The sequence below is a fragment of the Rhincodon typus genome, chromosome 1 (genome assembly GCF_021869965.1).
Source record: "Rhincodon typus isolate 14 chromosome 1, sRhiTyp1.1, whole genome shotgun sequence".
NCBI classification, from domain to species: domain Eukaryota; kingdom Metazoa; phylum Chordata; class Chondrichthyes; order Orectolobiformes; family Rhincodontidae; genus Rhincodon; species Rhincodon typus.
The window spans coordinates 128,778,550-128,793,232 of NC_063332.1; the positions used below are offsets into that span (position 1 = coordinate 128,778,550).

A 14,683-nucleotide genomic window follows, 5' to 3' on the forward strand; every position below is an offset into this window, starting at 1 on the left:
GCATCAGAGGAGCAGGAAAGCTGACATTTTGGGTCGAGACCCTTCTTATTTGGCAAATGTTTTGTTTTTTGTTGGGCACTAACTTTAAATGTGAGAGAGATTGGGAGAGAAAGGTATCCAGCTTCTGGGTGTTGTCAATTCACATTTATTTTTCTCTCTCGACTTTGTTGCTCAGCTCAATCTGCACATTCCTGAGTCTTTTCCTTTGCCTTTCCAAGCTGAATGGTCCACATGCATTATTTTACCTCCCAATATGTGAACTTATCATGAAAATGTAAAGTAAACCAGAGATGTAAATTTCTTTGAGCCTGTTTAGCTTCTTTGGGATCTATTCGAACCCTTTCTAGACGTCTAGATTCTCAAGTCTAGATGGACTTCAGCCCTGTTTAAATTCAGTGACCTATCCTAGGCTGCCCTGAAATTTATGGAAGTACTATCCCTCATTGGGCATCCAAATCTCCCTCTGTTCTTGGCCTCCTTGCCATGTCCTGATGATTTAATTCCTGAGACCATTCTTGAGTCACTCTAACCTTCAAGAGTTTTACTGTCCCCTGTACAGTTCTGAAATTATCTTGTTTCCCAGCTTTCTTGTCACTTGCTGCTCACCTTTTCTCAGCTTCCCTGGGCTGTCTTTTCTGATTGAAGGGTACATTTTGATCCCCGGCTGATTAAAATAGTCAGCGGATAACATTCTTTTGAAACCAAATTCCTGATATGTAGCCAGGTCCATAGTCATACTGGACAGACACTGACTATTATTAATGCTGCACTCACTGGTTTTTCAGCTAGAGTGTCCAGACAACACTGAAAGCAACAATTTTCCTGGGTTTCCTAAAGTGGAAGTACTTCAGGCAGTTTTCCACCTTTCTCCCGTCCCAATCTCACCTGTTAATGGCTGGAGATAGTTCTGTTTTCTCTGCCTGGCTTCTATTTTCTCTCTAGCTTGTCTCAGAGATATTTGCCTTGTCTTTATCCCTCTGTGGTCTGTGACAGCTTCAGATTCCAGATTCCAGATTACCTGAGATTATGTGTCTTTGTATTCAGCTAGAATTGCTGCCTGTCTAAGCCCTGCTTTCCTTTGTTCTTCTAGATGAATCTGAATTGGGAAATGTGTGAAAATGTTGAATTCCTTGAGGAGAATTACCTGACAAAGGTTTCTATAAATTGCTTCACTTTTATTTGCCTGCTGCTGCTGCTCAAAATTAGCTGTTAAAGCTGTTCATGTGCTGGATATGTCTGGTGTGATGAAGGTTTACAACATATTATTATTATTTTATTTGGGAACTTGGATTTTAAAATAAGTGTAAATGGGTTTTACTGTTTCAGTGCTGTGAAGGTCTGATCTTTTATTAAGAAAGGTCAAAAAATCATTTGGAACTGTGAGCTAAAGACATCCTTTACAAGAAATTGTAACACTTAAGCTAAATGTCTCAACAAGCTACTTGGTGATAAATTGCTTATTGTTGACTTGAGCTTTTATTACCAATGAAAAGGGAGACCAAGGGCCAGAGGCACATGACGGTTCAGAAAAAAAGTTCCATACCAGCAGATGTTCTGCTTTACAGCTTAAAAGTTGTCAGACCCTCTGTGGAACTAGCCTCCATCACATTCTTAGGCAGTATATTCCACATTTTAATCACTTGCTGTGTGAAAATGTTTTCCCTCATTTCCCTATTGCTTCTCTGCCAATTACTTCAAATCCATAACCTCCAACAGCCATAGAATCCCTACATTGTGGAAACAGGTCATTCAGCCCACTGAGTCCACACCAGCCCTCTGAAGAGCATCCCACCTAGACCCTATCCCTGTGACCCTACATCTTCCATGGCCAATCCACCAAATCTGCACATCTTTGGACTGGGTGAAGAATCCAGAGCACCGAAGGAAACCCATTCAGACATGAGGAGAACATGCAAACTCCACACAGGCCGTCGCCCAAGGCTGGAATCAAACCCAGGTCCCTGATGCTGTAAGGTAGCAGTACTAACCACTGTGCCACTGTGCCATGCCACAATAGGAACAGTTTCTCTCTGTCCAGATCACTTATGATTTTGTGAATGTTCATCAAATCTCCTCACAACCTTCTTATCTCCAAGGAAAACTTTTACAATCTATTGATGTAATTGAAACTCTTTATCCCTTCTACCATTCTTGTGAATCTTTTCTGTATTCTCTCTAATGCCTTCAACATCATTCTTTAAGGTGTGGTGCCCAGAACTGGATGCTATACTTTGTATGTGAAGTGTTTTTTAATAACGCTGTTAGGAAATCTCACTTTTACATTAGACTGCTCTCAGTGTCCCTTTGTGTACATTCCTCTCGCAGGTGAGACAGCTAGCCCATTGAGCTATATCTAGTGATGGCATTCTGCTCCCATCTCCTAGCACACATATCCTCACTTTTCTGCATACACACTGTAAACTGTCCCTGAGTCCCTGTTTGAGAACCACTGATCTCCAAGACATTGTCTCTCAGAACTTGCTGGGCGAAGGAGGGGAGCATATTTATGCCTCTGCAAAGCAAGAATATTGCTTGAACAACAGGTTAAAAGGGCAACGTTTCTCTGAATAAGGACTGGAAAGTGTTTATTGAGGAAGTTTTTAGGGAAGTGGTGGTCCCTTGAATACAAATGAAACAATATAATTTTTCCAGTAGTTTATTCAAATTAAAATCAACAATTCTACAGAAGAATGTTGTAAAATTGATAGGAATGTAATATTTTACAAGTAAAAATTTTCTGGGGGACCCTGTCTGGCAGCAGTAGTAAGGGCAACATTTCGAAAAGGCATCTTCAATTACAAATGTGTTGTTTGCACTCTTGCTATTTCACGGAGGTCGCCAAATCCAGTTGAGTGCATTCCCAGAGGATTCATCACATGGCCATCGCTTCCAACACTCCACCCAGTTAATAACCTTTTTTCCCATCTCCAAGGTTTTTATAACTACACAATGAAAGATTTCAAAGAAAATAATAAACAAAACACCTTTTTCTTAACAACTTGTTTTTCTCCCCAGTTGCTGGCAACGGTAACCGAGCAATTCATCTTTAATTCCCAGAGACCCAAGACAATCCCAAAAGATTGGCAAACCTTAGATTTACTGACCCAAACATTGAGGGAGATTCCACATTGGCCCTTAATCTTAATTCAGGCAGTGATGTGATCATTACATCTCACTGAGTGTTTTCCAGGTAAAATAATGATAGTAAAATGTAGTGTATGCAGAGTAGTTTGATCTTAGAGTAGGATAATAGGTCGGCACAACATCGTGGGGCCAAAGGGCTTGTACTGTGCTGTACTGTTCTATGTTCTATGTTCTATGTTCTTAAAAGAAGGGGGAGTAAGCTAAGTATTCCTATACCTGCTTTACCTGCTAGAAGACATCATTCTGGTTCTTAAGCAGGGTTGCTTTATCAGCCACAAAGCTGGCTATCCATTCTCAACTATTCTTGGGTAATTATGCAGTGATCTCTCCTGGATGTGTGCTGCTTGTGTGAGGGCAGAACTTAACTTTGATGCCCAAGGCTCCACACCCAGTGCACTGTGTTTGAAGCAGTGAGTCAGCATAATGTAGAGGCGTTTCTGCTGTAAACCTTCATCAAATAGGTTGTTCTAGATAGTTCTGGGACTTAGAAGAATGAGGGGGGATCTTATAGAGACATATAAAATTATGAAGGGAATAATAGGATAGAAACAAGAAGGTTGTTTCCACTGGCAGGTGAAACTAGATCTAGGGGGTATAGCCTCAAAATAAAGAGGAGCAGGTTTAGCACTGAGTTGCGGAGGAACTTCTTCACCTAAAGTGTTGTGAATCTGTGGAATTCCCTGCCCAGTGAAGCAGTTGAGGCCACCTTGTTGAATGTTTTTAAGGCAAAGATAGGTAGATTTCTGAACAGTAAAGGAATTAAGGGTTACGGTGATCGGACGGGTAAGTGGAACTGAGTCCATGAAAATATCAGCCATGATCTTACTGAATGGTGGAACAGACTTGAGGAGCCAGATGGTCTACCCCTGCTCCTATTTCGTATGTTCTTAGAGAATAACATAGAGCTTAAAATGAATTCTACTGGCTCACCAGAACTAATGTTACATTTTGAATTAGAGAAGTGTCACTTTAGCCTAATTTTAGAGAGATCCAAAAGAATCTTCAGTGGAGAAAGAAAAGTTTATTGGATTGGACTCTATCCGATAATTTATCCATTTGTTGGGCATCCGAAGAAACTTCTCCATTGTTTAAATGTGGGAAGAGGTGGTTTGATAAATGGAAAGATTTAAATTGATCATCATGAGTGAAGTGAATCCGTTAGCTGTGCTAAATTCTAATTTGAGGTCTAACTGAGAAAGGGGAAATGTTGACTCAGAAAGTGAGATTTTGTGTTCCTGTTTTCTTTCTTGAGTGGTTTCTGTTGAATTTTTAAAACTAATGTTTTGATAATACTGTAGATGGTAGTGAATTACCAATCCAATTCACTCTCCAGCCCACTGAAGTAAGTCATTCTTTCAGTTCACTATTGCTCATTTTGTGTGATACCATGTGAGTCTGCCCAGACTGTTCTTATGTGCCATCCACTTGCAAATATTCAAACACATCCTCTCCAGCAACAAGCTAAAGATAGCAACCTGACATGGGAAATAAGGCTGCTTTTTTTTCCCTTTCCAAACATAAGGGCTGACACCACTGAACTGTCCACTTCGTGTACTCCCACTCTCTCCCTGCCCATTGCTGTCCTGCCTAAACAAATTTACCTCAGCACCATCTAAAACTTACCACATAGGAAACTGTGTGCTTTTTGATCTCTATGGCTTAGAACTGCATTGTGGAGATAATTTACCCACTGACCCATCAGGTGAATTAGGACACCCTCTTGAAAATATGTGATTAAAAAGTGATAGAAAAATCTTAACAAAACCATCAGTATTCAATATTTGTTACTGAGCCTTAATCCTGGGCATCAGACCTCAAAGAGTTATATTGGTCTTGAAAAGTGTAAAGCACAGACTCAACACAATGAAACTGGGACTAACAGTTAAATGATGAGGACAGATTGCATAGATAAGAGATTACAAGGTGTGGAGCTGGATGAACACAGCAGGCCAAGCAGCATCAGAGGAGCAGGAAAGCTGACATTTCGGGTCTGGACCCTTCTTCAGCTGCTTGGCCTGCTGTGTTCATCCAGCTCTACACCTTGTTATCTCAGATTCTCCAGCATCGGCAGTTCCTACTATCTTTGCATAGATAAGAGTTGTGTTTCTTTGAGAATGATGGATTTAATGGGGGTATAATTTGATAGACTGGGCAGAGATAAACTACTTTTCCTGGTTGGGGAAACGATAGAACAAGGGAGTACGCACTTGTAATTATAACTAAACTGTTCTGGAGTGATGTAGATTTACTATTTTCAGTTAAAAATCTGAATACACCAGCAGCTTATTTAAATAATCTAGTTGATTCATCACTGAGAATGGCAGATACCTTCTCTACTTTCCCCTTGTGGTAATCTCTATCACCTGAAAATTACCACTAGAATGCATTTACATTTTTGCACAGAGATGTTCTCCTTGCAATCTCATTGTGATCTCTGAAAGAGAGCAGTATTGCTAATGTCAGAACTTCACTATCAAAGACAAACAAACAACTTTTGAAACAATCTTAATTTAGTTCATTGTAATTGAAGTAACTTTACCATTCAGATGTGGGTGGCTGAGCAGACTGTCACAACCAGTTCCTGTACACCTGCAAACTAATATTGTTACACATGCAGCCTGTGGTATTGGAACAAACATTCTTTCCAATGCAACCCCGCATTGTGCCAAAGTTGACTGAAGTGATTTGGAGAGGGGTGAACGGAAATTTTTTTTATTCACTTGCGGGAGATGGATATCGCTGGCTTGACAGCTTGTTATTGCATGTCCCTAGTTGCCCTTGAGAAGGCGGTGGTGAGTTGCCTTCTTGAACTATTGTGAGTAGACCCACAATGCCCTTAGAGAGGGAATTCCAGGATTTTGACCCAGTGACAGTGAAGGAATGGCAATATATTTCCCAGTCAGGATGGTGAGTGTCATGGAGGGGAACGTGAAGGTGGTGGTGTTCCCATGTATCTGCTGCCCTTGTCCTTCTAGATGGAAGTGGTCGTGGGTTTAGAAGATGTCTGAAGATCTTTGGTGAATTTCTGCAGTGCATCTCGTAGATAGTAATCACTGCTGCTACTGAGCGCTGGTGGTGGAGGGAGTGGATGCTTGAGGATGAGATGCCAAACAAGCAGGCTGCTTTGTCCTGGATGGTGTCAAGCTTCTTGAGCATTGTTGGAGCTGCACCCATCCAAGAAAGTGGGGAGTATTCCATCACACTCCTTACTTGTGCCTTGTAGATGGTGGACAGGCTTTGTGGAGTCAGGAGGTGAGTTATTTGCTGCGTTCCTAGTTTCTGGCCTGCTCTTGTAGCCACTGCGTTTATGTGACAAGTTTCTGGTCAATGGTAACCCCCAGGATGTTGATAGTGCGTCATTCAGTTATAGTAACACCATTGAATATCAAGGAACAGCGATTAGATTGTCTCTTATTGGTGATGGTCATTGCCTGGCATTTGTGTTGTGCAAATGTTACTTGCCACTTGTCAGCCCAAGCCTGGTTTGTCCAGATCTTGTTGCATTTGAATATTGACTGCTTCAGTACCGGAGGAATGGTGGATGGTGCTGAACATTGTGCAATCATCAGTAAACATCCTCACTTCCGACTTTATGATGGATGGAAGGTGAAGCAGCTGAAGATGATTGGGCCTAGGACACTATCCTGAGGAACTCCTGCAGAGATGTCCTGGAGCTGAGATGATTGATATCCAACAAGTACAACCATCTTCCTATGTGTCAGGTATGACTCCAACCACCGGAGAGTTTGCCCCCTGATACCCATTGATTCCAGTTTTGCTTGGACTACTTGATGCCACACTTGGTCGAATACAGTGTTGGTGTCAAGGATTGTCACTGTCACTCTCACCTCACCTCTGTAATTCAGCTCTTTTGTCCATGTTTGAACCAAGGCTGGAATGAGATCAGGAGCTGAGTGGCCCTGGCGGAACCCAAACTGGGTGTCGCTGAGCAGGTTATTTCTGAGCAGGTGCTGCTTGATAGCACTGTTGATGACACCTTCCATCACTTTGTTCATGATCCAGAGTAGACTGATGGGGCGATAATTAGCCAGGTTAGATTTGTCCTGCTTTTTATGTACAGGACATATCCGGGCAGTTTTCTACATTGTCTGATAGATACCAGTGTTGTAACTGCACTGAAATAACTTGGCTAGGGGCAGCAAGTTCTGGAGCACAAGTTTTCAGTACTATTGCCGGAATGTTGTCAGGGCCCGTAGCCTTTGCAGTATCCGGTGTCTCCAACTGTTTCTTGAGATCACGTGGAGTGAATCGAATTGGCTGAAGACTGGTATCTGTAATGCTGGGGATCACTGGAGGAGGCCGAGATGGATCATCCACTCAGTACCCCTGGCTGAAGATTTCTGCAAAAGCTTCAGCCCTGTCTTTTTCACTGATGTGCTGGGCTGTATTGAGGATGAGGATATTTGTGGAGCCTCCTCCTCCTCCAGTGAGTTGTTTAATTGTCCACCACCATTCACGACTGGATGTGGCAGGAAGAAGGTGTTTGCTATACTTGCCTTAATTGGCCAGTGTATTGAGTGTAGGAGTTGGGAGGTCATGTTGTGGCTGTACAGGACGTTGGTAAGGCCATTATTGGAATACTGCATTCAATTCCTGTCTCCCTGCTACAGGAAGAATGTTGTGTAACTTGAAAGGGTTAAAAAAAAATCTACAATAATATTGCCAGGGTTGGTGGGTTTGAGCTATAGGAAGAGGATGAATAGACTGGGACTATTTTCCCTGGAGCATTGGAGGCTGAGGGGGTGACCTTATAGAGGTTTATAAAATCATGAGGAGCATGGACAGAGTAAATAGAAAAGGTCTTTTCACTGGGATGGGGGAGTCCAAAACTAGGGGCCATAGGTTTAACATGAGAGGGGAAAGATTTAAAAGGGACTTATAGGGCAACTTTTTCATGCGGAGGGTGGTGCGTATATAGAACGAGCTGTCAGAGGAAGTGATGGAGGGTGGTACGATTACAACATTTCAAAGGCATCTGGATGAGTAAATGAATAGGAAGGGCTTAGAGAGATATGCGCAAAATGCTGGCAAATGGGACTAGATTTATTTATGATATCTGGTCATCATGGATGAGGTGGACCAAATGGTCTGTTTCCATGCTGTATACTCTATGACTGCAGAGCTTAGATCTGATCCGTTGGTTGAGGGATCGCTTAGCTCTGTCTATCCCTTGCTGCTTGTGCTGTTTGGCATGCAAGTGTCCCGTTTGATGGCTTCACCTGGTTGACACCGCATTTCCAGGTATGCCTGGTGCTGCTCCTCACATGCCCTCCTGCACTGTCCATTGAATCAGGGTTGATCCCCTGGCTTGATAGTAATGGTTGAGTGGGGAATATGCCAGGCCATATGATTGCAAATCATACTGGAGTACAATTCTGCTGCTGTTGATGGTCCACAGCACCTCATGGTTGCCCAGTCTTGAGTTGCTGGATCTGTTCAAAGTCTGTCAATTGTTAATAGTTACTCCTCTGGAGGGAGACGGCTATATTTCACTCATATTTTATGAATGTGGTCAAAAATAATTTGTTACATCTGAACAAAGAATGTGTTATACTTCGACAGAAGCCGAAAGAATGATGCCAGAAATGATCAGTTATGTGGAGAAATTGGTGTTGTTCTGAGAGCAGAGAAAGTTAATGCGGATTATTGAAAATTAAGTGGGATTTAAATAGCATACATTGGGGGAAAGTGATTCTATTGGTGGCTGGTATCTGACCAGAGGACATAGATTCAAGTTAATTGTTAAAATGATTGAGTGGGAGATGAGGAGATCCCTTCTATCCAGAAAATTTTATGATCTAGCATCACTGCCTGAAAATATGATGGAAACTGAATCAAAATTGACTTTCAAAAGAGAATTGGATAAGTATTTGAAGAAGAAAAATGGATAAGAATAGAAGAGTAGGACTAATTGGATAGCTCTTATAAGGAGCTAGATCCAGTGTGCTAAGTCAAATGGAAACGTGCAAACTAGGAATAGTCCACTAAACCCTTCAACCTGCTCCACCATTCAAGATGATCACGGCTGATCCTTTATCTTAATGCCATATTCCTATTTTCATGTCTTTAAAATCTAAAAATTTATCAATCTCCTGTTTGCATAGATTCAGTGACCCAGCCTCCATTGTCTTGTGTGTTAGTGAATTCCACAGAGAATGAAAATGTTTCCTCATTTCAGAACCAACTGGCCTACTCTGTATCCGAAGACTGTGTCCCCTACTCCTAGACTCCAAAGCCAGGGAAAACATTCTCCCTGCATCTATCTGTTAAAAGGTTATATGTTTCAATCAGACCCCCTGTTATTCTCCTCAACTCTGGTGAATATAGGCCTAGTTAAACCACTCTCTTCTCATATGACAAACTCACCATCCTCGGTGCAAACTAGTGAATCTTTACCGCACTCCTCCAGTGCTACCAGATTTTGTTTTATAATTCTTTAACAGAACAGAATCCAGAACAAAGAAACATTGATATTTTGGGTGAAACGGAGGAAGGCTTTGTGTCCATCTGTTTTGCCTTTCACTAACCCCATCAAAACTCACAGGGTTAAGAGTATTATGCGTGGAATGGAAGGAATGTGCGCCATTAGACTTATCCAATGTGACAGTTCTGCCTTACAGTCCCCTGCCCCACCCCTACCTCAGTACTTTAGAATAGGGAAAATTAAAGTAGAATTGTGAAGCAAGTCATACATTCTCTAGAAGAGTTAAGACTTGCTCTAGGTTCATATATAATACAAACAAAATCATTTTTTATTTCTCCGATTCATTTCAACAGGTTATTCATCACAAAAAAATGAAACAGCCACATCAGTGATTCATGCAACCCAGTCAGCTCAAACAGAGAAAAACAGATTTGTTCCATTATCAACAGCAATCACTCATCATGATCTCTGTACTAACAACTGCCTCACATTACAAGTGAATAATCAAGTGTCATCAACAATTCCACAAAATACATCCACAACAAGATTCCTGGAAGCTTTCCACAAAGGAAACGCTGCAAGCACGAAGACAACCAATGAACACCTACAGATTTCTACATCTGCGTCGATCTCCCCACCAGTGACTAAAAATATTTCAAAGACACCCACGGAGAACAACAAAGTAATTCTGATGATTGTGCTTCCAATTCTGGGTCTTGCTTTGGTTGGTTTAGTGATAGCCTTCCTGATAAATCATACTCATGAGAAAAAACAATGTAAGCAATAACGTTTTGTTTTATTGATTTGCTTAACCAAACGTAATGCGAAATAATGTTATATTTAAATGAAGAAACAGCAAACAGGCAAAAAGAAAAGTTGGTCTATAAAGGAGAAAATGTTATTATTCTTGAAGAAGCATGTTCTCAGTTTGGTTTTGAGGGATCATTGATTTTACTTCCCAGTGAAGTCAATGCAAAGTAAACCTGGGCAGCGTGCGCAGACAGGCAACCATGCTGTCCCAGTCACTTCTCAATCCCGAACGTTTGGTTAAAAATATCCCCCAGTGTCATAGAGTCATAGAGTCTCACAGCCCTTCACTCTAACTCATCCATACTGACCAGGAATCCCAAACTGAACTAGTCCCATTTGCCTCAGAGATAGTAGGAACCTCCGTTTGGCCCATATCCCTTTAAACCTTTCCTATCCATGCACCTGTCCAAATGCCTTTTAAATGTTGCAATTGAACCCACCTCTACCACTTCCTCTGGCAGCTCCTTCCATATATGCACCTGTGTGAAAAATTACCCCTCAGGTCACTTCTAAATCTTTCCCCTCTCGCCTTAAATGTATGCCCTCTAGTTTTGGACTCCTCTACCATGGCAAAAAGACTTTGGCTGTTTGCACTATCCATGCCCCTCATGATTTATGAAGCTGTATACTACAGATGCTGGAAAGCTGAAAATTTTGAATGCCTGGGTAGAGTGGGTAAAGCAGCACCCTACTTCCATCTCTCCTTCCACATGCTCCTGCTGCAAGCAAAGTCATGGGAGATCCATTAGAATGAACGAACAGATCCTCTTGGTTTGGATTACCTGTTTGTTTGAACGACCTTTTTTGAAAATGAATTTTGAAATGTTATACTCATGTTGACTGTAATATCTTTTCCTTTCTAGTTGCAATGTCCCTATAATCACACGTAAATAAACTTAATTTTAACTCAAAGGCAACAGCAAGAGATGGGCCAACAGTGTGGGCTGCAGGTTCATCAACTTCTAAGTTGAATTTAAATATGATAGGGCCATTTCCTCCTCAGCCTAGCACCAATGGCGTCAGCGCAGTGAATGAACAAACAAAAGAATTGGGCCAGGAATCTATGGTAATCGTTCTTTTTTGATGTTTTCCAGGCAATATTCAGTTAGAGACTGGGAAGGGCTTTAGGCTTCACTTGTGGTGGTCAGAATAGCACTACTGTCCCATCTGACCAAACAAATTTAAAAAACAAAATCAATTGCTCATGTTTTTTTTAGGCCCCTGTTCTGTGCCAGCTACTTCATGCCAATTGCTTTTATTGAGGCTGGCACAGGATGCCAACAAAGCTGTTCCTAGTTATGTTGGGAAGACAACAACAGATTTCAATTCCTGAATTTCAGAGTGGCCCTGTTTTGCCTAATGAATATTTGCTGATTAGCAAGTATGAGGATAGTACAGGAGAAAGGCATTGAGATGGGTGAACAGCTATAATCTAGAATGGCAGGCTCAGTGGTTTGAATGGTCTTCCCCTGCTCCTGTGTTTCCTAATTCCTTTGTTTCTATGCCTCTGTTAAAAAGGCACGTTGCATGCAAATGAGGATCAAATGGGTAAGTCTCCGTAGAAACTGCAGCACATTCCTTTTTTTGTAGCCTGTGAAGGGTTGAAATGAGGACTATATAATTCTAAATAACAGTTGAAAGACTGAACTCATTGTAATAGGAACTGTTGTTAAGATTTTTTTTCAAATCTCTGAGGATGCTGTTGTTTATATCCATTCATAGAATATATAATACTCGTTAAATATTATACAATTCGCAATTATTTAGTGCAGTCAGAAGAAAACAACCCATTATGGAACATTCTCAAAGGGATTGAGAGTGAAATATATAACAAGCTCTTGATAAGGTGACACCTGGTCTTCAGTGGCCAATCTGTCCCAGATCCTTATGTATTAAGAAAGCTTTGAACTAACAATCCCCGCACTTTGCCAAATGCAGCTTTTTATTCTCACCAGTTTTCAAGCTACATTTTTCTCTCTCTAATCAAACAATTTTGTGTCTTCAAAGCAGTTGTACATTTAGGAGGCTCATTTCTGAATAATCAGGAGACCAAGAACTGCATTTAGTCAGTATGTTATTGAAGATACAACTCCTTGGATAAATGGGAATATACATTTTGAAATTCTTCTTTAAAAATATCAATGGCTGATCTAGATAGGCCCAAATTCTGGAACTTTCTTACAGTGTAAAGACAAGCTATTCTGAACTTTTCTAACAACTAACTCAATGTCATTTCCACATCATATTGCTTACCAACACAGAGGAATTTTCATCGGTCTGGGCTGGATTTATACCCAGGTGGAATGGCAGTATAGTTACTCAGTACCACATACAGCTCACATCCTTTTAAAAACACAACACAAAAATCTAATTGACTAATTCTACAAACTAATTGGAATAAATCAGTTTTCATCAGTTATATTCTCAGGTATTCTTAGATAGTTGTATGCAACTATGGCTATCTCAAAATCCGGGCTATTCATTCAGGGATTTGGTGTGTCATTGTCTCCAGTATTCTCCATTACTCAGAGGCACTGATTCTTAGTGACATATAATTCTACAACTGCTTGCCATCATTCCCTACTTCACAGCAACAGTTGAGCAGACGGACAGTATCAGCAGATGTATGGGTGTGTCAGTGTTGCTGAGATTCATCTGATACCAGTGCCAAATGCCTCATTTCAACCTGCTGTATGCAAAAGAAAAACTCAGGGAAGGCACAGGCTCAGAAAAGGGGCGACTTACACCCCCCTTGGCATTGTGCTCCTGTTTGTTCCCATTTTAATTCAGGAGCTGTCAGAGGATATCTTTGCAGGTAGGTGAGGGCCTGAGACACACAGCAGAGCAGAAGCGCTGGCATGATTTAATCTGCAGTTGCTGCAGTCACATTCAGAGGCAGAGCCACCAGAAAAACCTACAAACAGGATTGGCACCAAAAAAAACAGAAGCCAGCATTTGTATATTTAATGGTTTCCTTGAGTGCAGTGCAAAGGAAGGAGTGTCAGCAACACACTGACTTTTGCAGCCAGAATCTGGCAGCGAAGTGCCCCCCTCCCGGAAGGGTTTTGAGTTGCCGCTATGTTTTCTTTAAGCTTTCCTGTAATTGAAGTGGCCAGTTAGATTTTCATAAATGAACACTTCACCACATTTGTGCAGCGGGTGCCTCAAGAGCTGTAGCACTCCAACAATCCCAAACATGTTCACAATTTGAAATATTCTTGGGGAGGGATTGGGGATGAGACCTTGTGGGACTGACAATTTACTACCTCAGGAAAATAATATATTACCAAATTTAACTTTAAGGGGGACAACATCATCAAAAAAAAATCAAGAATTCAATTTAGGAAGAAAACACATGTTACATTCATTTTCAACCAGCCAGTGTCTATATTAAACTCAGTTTTGGTTTCTGAGAATACCAGCAATGACGGAACTGGTTTATGCTTTGGTTTCATTTCAAAGTTAACCTTTCACCTTCTACAGGTGTCAACAATCTCCCAGTCAAAAGATGTAAGAATAAGCTCAATGCTAGGTTGAGTGTGGCAGCTCAGTTGGTAGTACTCTGAGTTAGAAGAATTCAGCTTCAAGTCTCACTCCAGGGTGTAAGCAGAGAAATCGAAATTGAGGGAGCACTACACTGTTGGAGTTGCTGCACTGTTGGAGGCGCTGTCTTGTATAGAACTTAAACTGAGAGTCGATAAGGTGGATGTAAGAGATTCAATGTGTTACTTTGAAGAAGAGCAGGGGAGATTCCCATGGTGTTTTGGCCAATATTCACCTCAGTCAATATCAGAAGCAGGTTGGCCCTGACATTCTGATGCCCAGGCCATTTTCTCAGTAGTGTAGATTTTCGAGCTACATGTTGGGCCATGCAGAATTCCTGACTCATTGCATTCTGCCAGAATTGCCCAGATTCCTTACAGTAAATACACCGCATCTGGACAAGTCCTCAACTTCAATTTCAAATTGGAGAATTTGGAGGGTTCAAACTCATTCAAGCAAAGAATGGTTAAAGGGTTAAAAACCTGCTCTAACTGATGGGTATTTATTTAACTGATCTCTTAATATTCACCTCCCCCATAAAGAAACCCTGACACCCACCTCACTACCCCCAACACTGACCCCCAGCCCCACATACTCAAACCCCACACACTCACCCCACCCCGACATATTCACCCTACACACTGACCCCCACATCCACACACTCACCCCCACCCCCACATACTGACCCCCAGCCCCAAACACCAACCTCCACCCCCACACACCAACACCCACCCCTAACAC

At 41.5% G+C, this 14,683-nt stretch overlaps 1 protein-coding gene across 1 annotated transcript in view; it reads left to right on the forward strand.

Moving 5' to 3' along the window:
* LOC109921284 overlaps positions 1 to 14,683 on the forward strand; it is a 46,905-nt gene that overhangs the window by 5,053 nt on the left and 27,169 nt on the right. Inside the window, exon 2 of the mRNA XM_048601457.1 lies at positions 9,943 to 10,365. Coding sequence (XP_048457414.1) covers positions 9,943 to 10,365 — 423 coding nt within the window. The remainder of the gene's footprint in view (positions 1 to 9,942; positions 10,366 to 14,683) is intronic.